The sequence below is a fragment of the Prinia subflava genome, chromosome 1 (assembly GCF_021018805.1).
Source record: "Prinia subflava isolate CZ2003 ecotype Zambia chromosome 1, Cam_Psub_1.2, whole genome shotgun sequence".
NCBI classification, from domain to species: domain Eukaryota; kingdom Metazoa; phylum Chordata; class Aves; order Passeriformes; family Cisticolidae; genus Prinia; species Prinia subflava.
The window spans coordinates 133,476,112-133,492,385 of NC_086247.1; the positions used below are offsets into that span (position 1 = coordinate 133,476,112).

Below are 16,274 nucleotides of genomic sequence, written 5' to 3' on the forward strand. Positions count from 1 at the left end.
GCAGTGCACTCTGTGTTACAGGCAACTAGCTACCTGGAATTTCTTTCCCCTAATGCAGAATTCAGCACTCAGTGCAGAGAATTTAAAACCATTTTGAAAAATCAAAAAGTAGTCCATACAGTAGCAAGTTTCAGAGCTGACTTATTTCTTCCTGATTTTCTTCAAACTTTGGAGTACCTAAACTCAGGCTCTTCAGCTTAGCTCAAGGAAAAGTCAAAAGGAAATTTGATCTTGCAGTTATTATCTAAAGCAATCTGTTTTTGGGGGAAAATCAGTGCAGATATTAGACTGAGTGGGAAAAAAAGGGAATGCAGAAATGGGGAGTTGATTATTTTTTTTCCTCACAGTTTTAAGCTTCTCATTTGCAGTCAAATTTCTGTAGGAATGGAAAAGTTTTGCTCGCAGTCTTTTGTCAACTATTTTTTTCCAATGCCAATATTGGGCCAATATGATTTTTGACTCATAAATCCTGGTGAGACTAATTACTGTTTGATCTTTATCCTATAACTCATTCTCTTATTTATACTTTTCTTAATTTCTCACCAATCTAAATGCATTATTCTGTAAATATTCCCCAGACTCAGATTCTCCTCATGTCATACATTCAGCCTCTACACATACTTAGCACATCATCTGCAATTCTTCTCTGTGGTTTATTTCCTCTAATGATATAATCATAGAACTTTTCTAGACCAATTTCTGTCCCTTACACTACAATGAAATAGCTTTCATGAGTCTCCAGAGATCTGTTCTTAGCCAGATTATCAGACCAACATCCTCTTTGAGCTGACTGGCACTTTCCACATAGCCAGCACTGTTCTTCTTCATAAAGCCTTGTCTACTAAGAGCTTTTGCTCATCCTTCTGGTATTACTGTAGCCTCTGTTCTGATTCATCCATGAGGATTCAGTGAGATGTCTTTTGTCTTGCACTCCTTATCTCCACATTAGCTCTGTATAATCTCATTTGCAAGGACAGATGCAGCTACTCTCTCTCTGTTGATGACCCTGTAAGTTTCCAATTACTATCTTTAAGATAAAGTCTTTCCTATCCTTCCCCCCATTCCTCTCACCTTGACAATGTTTCTTGCAAATACCTCTGGAGAGATAATTTATTTGGCCTGACATTATGAACATATCCCCGTTTCTTTGAATTGCTGCATGAATTTGCTTTCAAAGCCTTTTGTAATCTATCTGTGCTCTATTTATCATCTCTTGGCACCATTCAGCATTGATACACTGACCCTTGTCTCCAAAGTTCACATGATAAGAGCTTCAGTTGTCCTTACACTACATTTTGAAATATGCTTTGGGTTGTCTCCTTTCCACTTTGCAGAAATTTCTGTCCAGTCTCATTATTGTCCATAAAATCATTTGTTTGATATGATGCCAGCACAAAAAACCTTGACCAAATCTGGGCCCCTGACTATCTGATCACTAATATCAATGTGTAATATCAATGTCCTCTTTCTATCTCTGTCTGTAGTCATAGATTCTGTTTTGTTTAGTAATGAGAAAGAACCTTTTTGTTTAAAGGCTGTAAAACTAAAAATAATGGGACTTCTTTTCACAACAGCAACTTCTGATATAAATGGGAATACAATTAGGAATTACTAAAGTAGAAGTATTACCTAGAAATATGCCACTGTGCAATATATCAACCAGCTCTATAGCACAAGATATTGTTTTGAAAGAAAGGAATTAAAATTTTCTCATATACATTCTATTTCAAAATAATCTATTACTAAACTTGTCTGTTTTCTGAATTGCCTAGTAACAGTTGAGAAAGCAGATAGAGCAGACTCCAAAACAAAGCTGTGACCCTATCCCGGATTGCAAAATTGCAGACAGGGGTTTTTTTTAAAGGAAAAATAAACAAGTTTAAAAACATTTTCCTAATCAATATTGTATAAACACAAAGCATTTGTCTCTTATGGACAGAGTGTAAATACTACAGAATTCTAAAAGGAGATACTGCAGGAAGCCTAGATCCATTTTCCCTATTTTCCCATTCTTTGGGACTCTGACTTCATTGTATGTTATACTCACACCTGAAGAGTATTACAGCCAGTTAATAATACATTACTGTAGCTGTCCTAGAGAAGAATTTGTCAGGATGTTCATCTGAATACATCTAATGGACAAGAAATTGAATGTGATTATTTCTTAGATAGTAAGTCCAAAAAGAAAGACAAATAAGGGTTTTTTTAGTAATTCTGTGTGATTTTTGTAGACTTTTGATCCAAGGAGGAAGGGCAGATGGAAGACATTTAGCACTGCAGAAGTTGGGCTGGAATAGCAAACTCACTCCTATTTGTTTGGTTCTTTAAAAAACAACCAAGCACAACAATGCAAGAGGTAGTACAAGAAGCAAGTGGCAGCTTATGCAACTTCCTGAAACTGGCAAATCAAAACAGAGGTTCTGTGACCATATTCAATTTGGCACAGGAATAAACATCCTGAACACTGCGAGGAAATCACAGAAGCTAAGCCAAACTCCATTCATGGGGTTAATCTTGCCTATGTTTTCCTGCCCAAGTATCTTGTGTAAGCTATTGTTTATGGCTTCCTACAATAGTCAATAGGTAAAGAGAGTGAGAGAGGCTTCCAGAAAGTAATTCACTTCACCTGCACAACACATTTGGTTCTGAGTTTAAAGCCCTCCAGCACTACTAGGAGATAAATCTAGGTGAATATCTAAATTAGATGTATATTTTCAGGGGCTCAAAGTGAGATAAAAATTGTTCTACCTACAAAGAAGCAGACAGTTTAGATTAAATTTTGATCACAAGATCAACAAATGCAGTTTCCCCAAGTTCTCTCTTGCTGTTTGCTGCTATATTTAGTGCTTAATACATATTTAATACTTAGTACATGCATGTTGTGTATGTTTGGCTCCAGATATTGACAAAATCACTGCTGTGGGTTACTGCTCAGTCATTCTTTACAATCAGAAGAGGCATCCCATCATAACTGAAAACATAACTACTATAGGGCAGAGATCTGTGACTAACTCATTAAGTCATTCCATTTTGTAGCAATGTGTCACTGCACTACAGACTGTTAATTTCTGCCTTCTAATTTTCTGGAGAAGATATCTCAACCTGTTCAAGTCAATGAGACATGCACGCTTTACAGGCATTATTTTAAATATTTAATTTCTTTACCTAACAACTATGGAAAAAAATTAGATTTCTTTTGAGAGGTCAAATACTTAATAAATTATCTTAATTAGATATACAGCTAACTTTAAAACTCAATCTAGAACATCTGTAATAGCATGGTTAAAATTTTAAAGGCTGCTCTCAGCAACAGTCTAAGCAGGTGCAATGCTTCCTTGCATATGGAATAGCTAGAAATGTTTTTAACAGATGCTGCCAAACATTGTCCTGCCTTTGCAAAAGAACTAGTGGACTGTACACTGGAAAACCTTAGGCACATATGCTAAATATATTCAGTGTGACTGCTGAGTAGGTTTTCATTTCTGCAATGATAGCTTTCAAGATGGTGGTTTCAATATTTTTTACAATTTAAACCCAGGCCATCTTTCTTTATTGCAGGGTTGTATTTTAAGATTTTGTGAAAAATATTAGTAACCAACTGCTAGAGAGTGTCATCTTCCTCTGTGCTAACCAGATGTCCATTAGCTCATATCCACAGTTCTTTCATGTGACGAATGACTTTTAGTCAGTGTAGCCTAAGGAAGCCTATAAAAATAAAGGAAAAAACTGCCTTGCAAGAAACAGAATATTTTTAGTATTTATTTAGATCTATGTCTATTATTATGTTTGTATCATTTATCTCTCTGCTTTAACTCTCTTGAAAATAAAAGCTTGAATCCATTTATAAATTAACTGAATGCACAGACAGAATGCAGATTAGTAAATGTACTCAAAGAGTTGTCATAATTGGCACCATCTGATTCAGCTTAATGTTTAGTGTGTTTGGTGAATAACAGTGTCTTCTATGTGAAGAAATTACATAATTTCTGTGGTTTACATTTTATTTTAAAAAATTCTTAAGGCAGTGGTTTGTATTGAGGGATGAAAAAAAAATTCAGCAAAACAATAAATAAAAACAAATTTTTATCTCAGACCTAAATTAAGTCTGAACCAGAATACTTTCGAAAGAGTCCAGAATACTTTCCAAAAGAGCCTGGAAACTTAAAAGGAAAAGAATACTGTTTTCTACCTTTGTTGTTGAGTATGAAGGAAAATTCCAATCATGCAACCCAACTTAGTACCATATTACTCAATATCTCTTTGTCTGGTGACTGCCAGATTATGACAGCCTCAAAATATGCGATGCCACTCAAGTAGTTTGGACATACTGATTCCTCTGTGTTGTCATGGCATGTCCACACAAAAAAAATATGTTCTTATCAAGGCTGAGAAAGATTTAGCATTCACACCAATGTGATCAGGGTACTATACTTGTTATTTCTTGGCTAAATGCTGCTAATTTTGATTATCACAAGAGGGACTTTTGTTACTGGGATGTACAGGGTAATCACTTTTATGCATTTCCCACTGCTGTAGTCTTTCACCTAATTTTATATTTCTGTGTTCTTACATCCTTGTAAAACATCCAAGTATATTTATATCTATTTTATCAGTTAAGGAGCAGATGCACTGAAAAGCAAAATATGGCCTAAGATAAAAAATATTATAAGACTGAATGGCAAACAAACAAACAAACAGACAGACAGACAAACAAACAAACAGGAACAAAACCCCAGATTAGCTACAGTCACTTTTATAGTCCAAGAAACTGGTAAATTCCCAAAATCATTGCTGCAAGATATTCAACAGGTGAAATCTCTCTTCATTCTTCTGGAAGACTTCAGTGACTCAAAACCTAACCCTGAAAACTGTAAATGTCCATCTGTGAAAGATTTTCAGAATGGGCCAGCAAATTACACCATCAGTGATTTTCAATGGTAGAAGACTTGTATGTTTTCAAGTAAGAAATTACACGTCATAAGACATACTGAAATTATTAAGAACCAGTTACCTTCCAAGTGAAAAGTCTCAAATTCTAGGATCACCAGTGCCTGTGGTCCCTGATCTATGATATAATTGCAGTTCAGGTTGTTATCATACTGATTAGGGTAGTTTGGAGAGACAATACGACCTTCACGGCTGGTGAAATTTACTCCGCATCCTGCAAACAAATAAATAAAGCACAGTTATTATCCAGGTGATAATAGTATTGTGGATTTACAGTAAGAAACCCAATAATCTACACAAGGACCTCAACTCTCCTGGTGAAAACAACCAGGGACAGTATCATATACCATGACAGCTAAGCAGGTTTTACCCATACCCAGAGCAGTGGTTTTGGGACGCGTGGGGCCTTCCCACCTAGAGTGTCACACTCCTGGATAAGAGCAGGCCATAGGCACACAGCCTCTGAGCAGGAGGACACAGCACTGCTCTTCTTGTGGGCATGGAACCTGCACATTTCAAAATTCCTTAGTACATACAAATGTGCCTGAATTGGAGGAGGGGGTTACTGGGGCACAGGAGCAGTTCAGCCTTATTTGAAAATGCCCACATTAGTGTAAGTGGTGCCCTTTTTGTTTCTTGTCTGACATCCAGGAGAATACAGTCTGCTCTAAGACTACCTCTGGATTGTTTTGCTATATGCAGAGGCAGGAAAGGTTTACCACCCAGAAGTTTTCAGGCACACAGAACAGTTCATTTTCATGGAGCTTCTTCAGATCCTAATGACTTGCATGGCCTTTGTTTCTCGTTTTTAAGACAAAAGCTTAAAAGAATGCAGTGTGCAGTGAAATGCTGGTAGAAAATTAGGAACAGGCATATGAAGCCTATGACTCTGTCCACTAAGAGATTGTTAGATGTATTGACAATGTTAGTGCAACCATTATAAAAACAAAAATGGTTTAAATTCAGAATTCTGTATGCTTCAATGGTGTTTTCTTCAAAGTACTTAGTTCCTTGCAGTTTTAATCTGAATGCCATAAAGGGCAAGTGGTTTTCTTTGGCAGCATACTACAAAAACACCCAAGCAACCAACAGGAGCTGAGCAGTACCTCTTCTATTTCTGGTGGGTTTGACCATCACAAAGCACATACCGTGGTTAAAGAAATGACTTTTTAAGAAAATCAAAGCTTTAGCTTCCATGCAAGTTAACTATGAATTTTTAAATTTAAAGCCTATTCATTCTTTTCAGCACACTGAAAAGGCAAAGGTGGCTGAGAATAACTACAAAATTAGAGCTGCATCTTGGGCAAGTCCGACACTAGAGCTCATTGCATTCAGCATGAAAACTCTTGGTTTACATATCTGGGCAGAGGCTTCAGTGCCTTGTTGGACAGGGGTCTGAATTGCTACACACAGGTCAAACTAATCCCGAGTGGACCAATTGAGCAGCCATCTGGGTTTAATATTACTTACTGCTTGTGAAAGATGCGGAGAAACCTGGCGCAGGAGCATCCTGAGACTGAAATACTGTAGTTATCACATTGTTTGGAGCAACAACAGGATCAGGAGCTGAACTTCCACATCCTGTGGCTAACAAAGCTGCTGCTTCTTCATTATTTCCTCTCCACACCTGGCAAGGCCAGATTGGAAATGGTTTAGTGCTTTCAAAGTCTAAGTAGCTTGTGGGAACCCAACAGAAATTACACAAGCAACTTTTCTTTCCACAGACTTAGGGTAGGATTCATCTCACAGTGAATCTAAGAGTTCTAAATTGGAGCTAGTTACTATAGTCAGTGAGACAAAAAGGTTCCTGCAAGGAATGAGTCACAGTGAATAACTTATGTTGCCAGGGACCTCTGAAGGGCATCTGGAGGTCACTTGCTTGAAAACTTGCTGGTAACAGAGCAAACATAGATCAGGTCCAGGAGACAAGAGAAAAACATTTTATGCATTTCATTACCTACTTCTATTCTGTCTCTGCTTACTTAACTCCATACAGCCTATGAATATGCATGTCTATGTATACAAGGAATTACACACAATCCTCGTGTTATTTAGTAAGTAAAAATCAAAGCTGTCATGCTAGGGTAATATATAGGCATCAGATAATACCTAGTGTTGCTAATTTTTGTTTTAAATTTTGCATTCACTTTTTCAATGACGAGTATCAAATCAAATAAAGAGTTACTAAAATAACAAAATTATATATATATATATATAATAAAGAAAAAATTCATGATGTTTTAAAGTATTACTTCAACTGTACCAACAATCAGTTGAAGCTCAATCAAACCATGCATCCTAAAAGGCACATGCAGGTTTAGGTAGGTATTTAAGTGAAATCTTCTTCAGGTAATTATTCAAATATGTGCTTGAGGCTCACAGTTTAAGTGCTGAATTTCAAGACGTGTAAAATGAAACATAGGTATAAATGTTTAATGTTTCTAAACATTTAAATATTTTGCTGAATCAGGGTGTTTATTGACAGGATTTAAAATGTCTGTTTTAATAATGAATTATTTACTCTAATAATAAAATTATTTTAATAATAATTTTTTGGTGTGTTTGAACAGTTTTTTTACTGTAGTTTATGCCAAAAATGTATCATATTTGATTTTTAAAATTACGTGTTTGAGAGAAATTGAGTGGAACTAGTACAGCCACATGAAACTGTGATTTCTCCAAGCAACCATCCTAGAAAGAAAAGGGTTAGCCAAGGGTTAGTCTGTAAATGTAAGCATATGAATCACCTCCTTCATGTGACCAGGTGTTTGAGGCAATGGATGCTCAAAGGATTAATTTATACAGTCTATACCCCAGGCAAGGTTTTTCAAAGTCACTATTGATTTTGGATTACTCTCTTTTGGCTCAGCTTGGAATAAATGGAAGAAACTTACATCATTCTACAGCTTTTCAGACACCTTTGTACTTTTCAAATTAGACATTTGGAAAAGGAAACGGACATCAAGAATTTCAGATGTTTCTCTATGGAGAAAATCTCCAGTTGACATAGCTTTGCTTATATCATTCAGGGCAGTTTAGGAATTTAAAATTAAACACTTACTGAGTGGCATTAAGACTTACATATAGTGAAATGTATTGTAACCTTGCATCAATTAATTGCTGGAGCAGGTTATGAAAAGACAAATCTAATAGCTGTGGGGTTTTTTTCACAGCCTTAAAAAATTCTGATTTGTAAGTTGTTTGGTATAGATCAGATGTATGCTCCTAGATGCTGCTCAAGTCGTCCTACATGCTGTAAAATTATGTTTGTCCTTTATTTCAAGTGGGAGTTGTATTGCTGTGGAGAAAATGAGCACAAAACCACTGAACATATGCCAAATGCCTGAGAAAAAAATGACACTGAAAAATTCAAGACATGTCCACTCTATTCTATTGCTTTGAAAACAACGGCTTTTGATAACATATGAAAGATCAGATAGCTATCTTTCTTTCTGGAGATTAAAAAAAACAAGTGCAAGCTGGACATAAAAACCTTTTTTTATGTTTTATTTTCTCATTATATTCTGGTTCTGAAATAATATATGTCTTTGTCATATTTTTCATTTTTGGGAATGCATGTAGGCTGATGGGACCCTGCTGGAGGGGGAACCTCAAGAACCAATGAAAATTAAGATTTTATAGAGGCCAGTTCACAAAGCATACAGAAAACGGAACTGTATGACACAAGGACTTGAGTTACATTTCCCAAATTTTGTGCCTTGGCAGTTCAAGCCATAACAAATGCAAAACAGGGTTCTGAAACTATGACTTCTTAAAGCTCTGCTCTGCTGATCTAACTTCAACAATTATTTTACCTTCACAAAACTGGTCTGGCAGCTTCCATTGCTATCCGGAATCTGGAAGTTACTGTGGAAGTTCATCTCCAAATGTTTGCTTTCATGTGTAATGATGGTCCATGTGCATCTGCTGTTCATGGGAAAATTTTGAGGCCAATGAGGGGACTTGATTGTACCATTATCTGAATGAAGGATTCCACCACAGCCTGGAAAAAAGTAGTAACAGAGAGGAGAAATGTTCAAATATTTTTGAGTGGTGTTCAGCTTTGAATGGTTGTTTGCTTCAGTGGCTGCAAAAGTGAGAGAGAAAAGCCCTGATACTCATTGAAACTTCATGCACCCCTCTTGATTTTCTTTCTCCCACCCCTGCAGCAGAGAGGTAGTCACATTCGAGAGGTGTCTCTTTGTAATTCCCTTTATCTTCTTCACAAGCTCATTCTTGCTGCTTCATAGCCTTTTGCAAGGTCCATCTATATACTCCTGGCAATATGAAGTGAATATTACTTTGAAAGAGTGCAGGGATCAGGAATACTTCTGAGACTGCAGGTTCCTCCCCACACCCCACGCTCATTGTGTGCTCATTGTGACAATCAGCCATTCAGAAAAGCACTCTAGGGAAACAAACCCCACTCACTGATATTTCCATTTTTCTTCTCCTCTGCAACAGGCAAATATTGCAGTTCCACATGTGAATCTATTCAAGCTACATCCGTTTACCCAGGGCAAAATGGTGACTTCCCTGGCCTTGGCAGCCCTGCAGATTTCAGTGGAATTATGGGATGGGCTGAAAAACATGCCTTTAAAAATTGCTAACAGATTCATTTATAAAGGGGAATAGCTGGTCATGGCTCTGTGGCAGCTCATGATTTTACACAGAATAAGTTTAGTTAATTTGAAACACATTTGCAAATACCATGCCAAGAATAATTTATTAGGGCTATATATTAGTACAATACTAGCATGCCTTTATTATTTCAGATACAGTGCAGTAAAAGGATGAATAAAGAGAGAAAGGTTTGTAACATGCTACTTTTTTTCCCTCTTAATTTTAAAAATACATAATAGCTTTAAAAGGAAGATATTTTTTATTCTTCTCTGTTAGAAATGGCAATTGTGTTTAGAAGGATGTGAAGCCAAGTTTTGGTCACACATGGGAAATGCAGATTCTGCAGAAACTGGAGATTCTAAGTGAACAAATGAGAAGAAAGATGAAGAAAATAAATTAGGTATACATAGAAATGAAAACTTTCAGAGAGAATACTGCCTATGCACATGACATGTAGGCTAATATCTACTACACCATTAAAGAGTGAGCATCATTGCACATGAAATCTCAGGGACAATAGGGAACAGTGTCAAAAACTTGCTAAAACGACAGTGTATATTCATGCAACATTATTGATATGTTTTAGAAGACACTCCATCAACTAACTGTGTGAATACAGCTACATCATTAGTGGACAGAAAGGTGATCAGGATCAGCCAGAAGGTTTGCAGCTGGAGGTGACACTAGGAAGCATATGCCAGCTGTGTACTGAGGCAGGAAGGCACAGCAATTTCTGCCCTGCCATCATCTACCACATCTACACTTACCTTTAATCCTTTAATGATTTCCTGCAGTACACTGCACAAATGGTGAGCTACAGATTGGTGATAATTTCAAGAGAATGAAGGCAGCTTTGAGAAATGTACCATTCAATCCTGCATGTATACCATCTTCAAAAATGTACTATTTCCATCACAGTGCAAGAGTTCTAGGCTGTTGTCACATGTGCTCTGTGAGATGTTCTGTCTGCCTCTCTATTTAAGAACTCACTTCATCCTAGTTTTAAGTGTTTAAACCAAATCAAACTGTGGGACAATAGTTATTCATGAAATGAAATGTCTCATAGTCCTTGACAATAGATACAACTGCTGGGAGGGTAATGCTGATGGTATCAATTTACATCCATCAAGAAACTGCCAGTAGGAGGTCTAAAAAGTACAAAATCGATCCAAATTTCAATTGTTTATGTAAGATCAGAAAGCACTGGAGTAATACTTGATTTTTTTAGTACTGACTTCTTTCAAGGATCCTAAAGATGATGGCATGCCTTTCTTTTGTTCTTCAATGCAAACTTACCTAAAGATTCTGCTGTCCATGTTGCATAAAAGCCACCTCCTTGAATTGAGTGATCAGAATTGAAGATGATGACGAGCTTGTTGGAACCAGATCGAATAGTCCCAGGTGAGGTGCTTCCACAATACTTTCCTATGACAGGAGACCCTGGAGAGCCACCATTCAGGATAGTAACAGAATCCCACTTACAAAGGGAATGGTTCTCAATGTGGAAGGCTGTAAAATTAAGCTGCAACACAAAGGTGACATTGAGGTGCTAAAACCAGTCACTCCAGGGAAGGGTTTAGAACAATTCCAGACAGATCCTGTAGCCATCGTGGCACAATGATTTCTGGGTACACTCAGAAATCTGACCCTCACTTCATGATGCTTTCCTGCAAGTTTCCTGCAAGACTGGAACCTTGCCAGTGTAAGTAACAGCAGCTACTTAGCTTGAAGACAGAAGTGGAAGACGAATTCATAGATTCAAAACTGGCATCATTGTGTCTTAACCATATTTTGAAACTAAGTGCTTCAAACAGTGTTGAATATGTACAGGTGTTGAACCACTTTCCTGCACTCAAAGTTTCTGTTCATGAAATATAACTAGCTATGCAAGCAGAAGGCCTGGGATGGTTTTTTTTTCCTATTATTTTGCATCAATACACTAACAGTTGCTAAAAATAATGTTTGTTTCCACCAAACCAGAAACAGTTCTGTGGTTTGTTCCCATGGGCCTGTATGCATCACATCAACAGAGCAGGCTGGACAGGCAGCTCCTGACCCTGTCTCCCTCCCACACCGATGCCACTTGTCCTTGGACATACATGCTCACACGTGGGATTTCCACTTCAAACATTTAGATTGCTGATCCTGTAGGCTCCTGGATTTGTTGATGCTGAAATATTGATGTACACTAGTTACTGCCTAGCCCCATTGCTATCAGTTTGGAGATTTTTAATTTTTTTTTTATTTTCATGAGCAGGATCTTTGTAGAAAAGATTAGCAAACACACAGGATTTTTTTTCCTGTACCTTTTGTGCGTCATTTCCAAAAGAATCTGTCCAAGACTAAATAAAAATTTAACTGTAAAAGTTTAAATTCAGAACTTTGCCAGCAACTGTAACTGGCAGCTTATACTGGAAAAAATTAGTCTGCCTTCACTGAGCATGCTGCTACTCAATGCTTTCGAAACAGAAATCTGCTTTCTCCTGATTAAAATTAGTTCTGCTTTAAACTAGTTTGTGGATTAAACAGAAATCTTGTGTTCTGCTAAAATAATCCTGTATTCCCTGAAATAAGTACATAAACAGTTGTCAGAATAAAATGTAGCAGAAGAATTAGGACTATGGGTTTGTATTTCTAACCCTTGTAGTTGTAAGCAAGGAAAACATGATAGGGAAATTAATGAAAACACTACATATGAAAATCTGCAATGTGTTCCCACAAAACAGCTTTTCAGGTATTTTTCTGACCCAAATCACAAATGTCACTGATTGTATCTGTGCTTGAAAGAATCAGTCAAATAATTCAGTGAACTAGGTTTTGTACTGCTTGGTCATAAAGGTGCTAAAATTGTTCTGTCAGGAGTTTGACTCAAGGAAGTATCACCTCAGGCAGACCTTTAGTACTTATTGGCAAATTGGAGCAATGTTTCATTGATGTAGCAGAAATAATATTATGTTCCACACTAATCAGTAATATACAAAAGTAACTTTCTAGGGGCTTGAAACTTTCCTGCAGAGAAGAAAAATCTTCAGCCTCATGTTTATCCTCATGATAGTGAGAATATCCATGAAAATCTAATAAAATGAGTTATTTCCATTTTATAAACATAGAAAGTCATTGTTTAAAGGAGAAGTCAGTACTATTTTTTGAGGTCAAGTTACACTAGGATCCTTCTGTTTTTCAGAAAGAGCAATCTTCAAACAGTTTTGTTGTGTTATCTTCATTCCCTCTTTTAGGCAAAATCAATGGGAAGATATGCAATTATTCAATATTTCTGATTTTCCAAATTGTCTCAAATCTGTTCCTCAAAACTCAAAAGATACTTCTCACACTGCCTGCTGTGCACACAATTGTGACATGTTACTCACAGTGATGGTTTCACCTTCAGGGGCTTCCAACACCCAGGAGCAGCGATTCAGATTGCTGTAAGGCTCTGGGTAGTTAGGGCTTGAGATAACTCCCCTTTCACCTGACTGGACACCGCCACAGGCTGCAGGGAAAAAAAAAAAGAAGTAACATTTCAATACATTTTCAGAACAGAACACTATAATGAAATGAATGGAAGATTATTCAGCTTGAAATAGTAATAAAATATATTTAAGATGTACTGACAGGGTTAAAGATGAACAATTTATCTGAGAAATGCAAAGTTTTATAATTTTTGTCGTTGAATACTGAGTAAAAGGATGCAATGACCGTGAACTTTGTATGTATTTTGATACTTAATATAACTTTGAAAAATCTTTGCCAGCTGACATCTGCCTCTTCCACCTTATTATCTGTTTATCTCACACTTAAGCAAGCCAGTGCCATCCTTGGACCAACACAATGAAGTAAAAAAGTTTCTGACGTGTCTAGATAAGCCCCAAGGCTAAATTCAGCTGTGACAGGAAGAGTAGTTGTTCTGGCACATAAATGGCAAAGTGGTGTAATTTGCACGGATATGGCTTCAAGTGGATTTCAAAATGAGTGCAAAGGTTCAAGCAGCAGAATGCATTTCATCTCTGTTAGCACTCCAGAGACCTATCTGAAGTAAGTCAAACTTGGCTGGTATTACCTCTTATGTCCCTATTCCCAAGAGCAACCAGCTGCTCTGACTGTTGCAAAATCTCAAATGTAGTTTGTGGGATGCCAACACTGAGGCAGAAAAATAAATCTCAGAGTTCAACTGCTAGCACATGCTTGCTTTAGAAGATATAAATAGTGGCTAGCACTGTGCAACTTTTGAGGACCTCTTTGAGGGTTGATCCCATCATGACTATTCTCTGTATCACCAAATGCCTGGCAACATTCCCCAGAAGTGCCTCAGTCAGCCAAGGCAGCAGTCTACCAAGCCATTTACCTTCAAACGTGTAATGGGCCAAGAATCCTTTATCTTCTGTGTTTTCATCACTGATAAACTGTACCCAGACCTGGGGGGCAGCTATGACTAGTGGCACAGATGGTGCAGCCTGACCACAAAGTCTGGCTATTAGCTCTCCATCAGCATCCCCTAAGCAAAGAAAGGGAAAAATAAACAAAACACAGCACTTTTTTGAGTCCTAAAAGAGCTACAATAACATAAAGGAATAGTGCAAACATGCAATTCATTGTGTTCTGACAAGAAAACGGAGAAGAGTACATATCACACTTAGTAACTGATTATTTCTTATGCATATAAGCAGAGTGTTGCAATTTACTGTTGGGATCTAAATCTTGGCAACAAGAAAGTTCTCCCTAAAGATATATCAATGATTTTTTTAATACCCTGGGCTCCTTTACTCCCCTTCCTGCCATCCTGTGCACTTTCATATGTCATATCTGACATATCAGACACACAAAAGCCTCACTGTTCTGCCCCAAAACCACAGACCTTTCGGGGCAGAACAGTGGTAAGAGATGGCCTAAGGACCATATCACATGGATACCTACTGAACCTTTGTTTTTGTGACATCCTCATTACAGTCAACAGGATTTTGAGTTCTCTACTGTATAGGGATGTGCACCATCCATGAACAGTCATCATTGTATTAATAGTGGGCAGCTCTGTCCCAGGGAATTCAACATATTGTTTTCTGTATGGCAAAGGAAAAAAAAAAACCCACAACAAAACCAACCAAACAAACAACCCCCCCCCCGCCCCCAAACAGCATTTGCTGAAATCTTTGAAGCCTAAAAGGAAAGCATAACACAGGCCATTGTACTTGAGTGACATGGAATGTTTGCTCAAGTTGGTAGGCTCCTATCCATCACATTGCTAGAAGCATAGTTTCTGTTATTACTGATAAATTGTCAAGAGAAAGAAAGTAAGTGTAACAGCATTCCTCATGACATCCAGGCAATGCCATTCCTAAGATCACTTCTCTAATAATAGGACGTTGCTGGTTTCAAAAGTCTCCATTCAAAAGCAATTCCTAGCTCTGTGCAAAGTGGCAGGTCACTCTTGTGAAGAATGCAACAGAGCAAGAGGGGGAAATTTTGGGTGCTTTTCAAAGCCTTTTCAGAGTTATTCCAAGTCACGAGTTGGTGCACTAATTTCATGTTTCTGTCATATGCAAGTGAAACAGCCACCATTTGAAATGCCTTGAAGCACAAGAATAAAATGGGACATATAATACAATTCTGTCATGAGAACTACACAGAGAAATGGTACAAACTGTCTTGATAACACACACTGAAAATTATATTGAGCTCTACAAGCAGAAGACATTAATGATAAATTGTGTTTCAGGAAAAAGTAGTAATAACTACTTTTAGCATTAGTATGAGAAATATGTTTTCTTTTTTGTACATTTTATGAGGTGATTGACTATGTGACAGATGTCACCCAGGTTACTCAGTCTCTACAGTGTGAAAAGTGACACCAATCATTGCTTTCATGAATGGCCAGCTGACCAGAGATCTAGACTGCTGATAAACAGAAAAGGAAAACAGAAATATTGTGCTGTTACATTTCATTCAAACGGAAGGGAATGATCTGAAAGACAAAATGAAGAGTCTTCCACAAAAGCCAAGAGTTAGGAGTATATTTCATTGTAGCAATATGCTCAGGTGTATTACCATGTGCAATCTACATGCACGTGCATGATAATTTAATAACTTAATACCTTACCCTAAAAAATTTGAAATATTTATTTTATCTATTTAGCTTAAATATTAGTCAGTGAATAACAGTCAATTCTGCTGTTAATTTTTTTTATTTGAGTATCATGAAGTGTGTTGTAAGAGCATCACAAAAGAATTTTGCCCATCTCAGCTCCACTTGGGGTCTCCCAGGTAACTTAAAGTAGAATTGGACCTTTCCCTAACTACGCATCTGCTGTGTTAAGAGTCTTAAACAGCATCTGCCTGAGTTTAGTGGTGTTCTGCACTACTGCATCTCAGTGCTTATTAAATGTTACTTGTCAACATACTCAGAAGAATGAGGGGCATTCTGCTTTTGACTCCAAGCCAGCTGTGACATTGGAGGTCCATTAGTAGTGCTGAAATGGACACTGCTATTTGATGACAAAACTGTGTAGAACAAAGCAACAAGTGCTTTGTTGCACTTTGTTGAACAAAGAACAAGTGTTCACGAAGGAAGACTTTCTTTACTTTTCTTTGATGGTATTGCCTGGAGGCCTGAGGTTCATGACAAAGTGAGACTAGCAGGAATGGATGAGTAACAAAGCAAATATATTTTACTGTTTCATTCTCTGAGTTTTTTTCCTATTATTTCCCAGCTC

The 16,274-nt window shown here is 37.3% G+C and overlaps 1 protein-coding gene across 1 annotated transcript in view; it reads right to left on the minus strand.

Annotated features, from left to right (window-relative positions):
- The window catches only part of CUBN (cubilin), a 142,219-nt gene that overhangs the window by 21,083 nt on the left and 104,862 nt on the right, over positions 1–16,274 (minus strand). Inside the window, exons 51-56 of the mRNA XM_063413067.1 lie at positions 13,913–14,062; positions 12,939–13,060; positions 10,867–11,092; positions 8,763–8,950; positions 6,418–6,574; positions 5,012–5,161 (exon numbers count right to left, since the gene is read on the minus strand). Coding sequence (XP_063269137.1) covers positions 5,012–5,161; positions 6,418–6,574; positions 8,763–8,950; positions 10,867–11,092; positions 12,939–13,060; positions 13,913–14,062 — 993 coding nt within the window. The remainder of the gene's footprint in view (positions 1–5,011; positions 5,162–6,417; positions 6,575–8,762; positions 8,951–10,866; positions 11,093–12,938; positions 13,061–13,912; positions 14,063–16,274) is intronic.